At 64.2% G+C, this 260-nt stretch overlaps 1 protein-coding gene across 1 annotated transcript in view; it reads right to left on the bottom strand.

Annotated features, from left to right (window-relative positions):
• GFAP (glial fibrillary acidic protein) overlaps positions 1–259 on the bottom strand; it is a 4541-nt gene extending 4282 nt beyond the window's left edge. The window contains 1 exon segment of the mRNA XM_010294434.1: positions 4–259. Coding sequence (XP_010292736.1) covers positions 4–259 — 256 coding nt within the window.
• Between the last annotated feature and the right edge of the window lies 1 nt (position 260).

Here is a 260-nt window from a genome sequence, read left to right as displayed (position 1 = left end):
GGCCTTTGGCGGTGGCCACCTGCTCCACGTGGCGCCGCAGGTCACGCAGCTCCTCCTGGTAGACGTCGGCCAGACGCGAGGGCTCCTGGTCCCGCACCTGGTTCAGCTCCACCACCAGCACCTTGTTCTGCTGCTCCAGGAGCCGGACCTTCTCGATGTAGCTGGCGAAGCGGTCGTTGAGCTCCATCATCTCCACCTTCTCGTTGGTGCGCGTCTCCCTGAACTCCGAGTTGAGTGCTGCAGCCAGCGAGAAGTCCATC

Source organism: Phaethon lepturus, unplaced genomic scaffold (assembly GCF_000687285.1).
Source record: "Phaethon lepturus isolate BGI_N335 unplaced genomic scaffold, ASM68728v1 scaffold15809, whole genome shotgun sequence".
Lineage (NCBI taxonomy): Eukaryota > Metazoa > Chordata > Aves > Phaethontiformes > Phaethontidae > Phaethon > Phaethon lepturus.
This window is presented reverse-complemented; position numbering and strand designations above follow the sequence as displayed.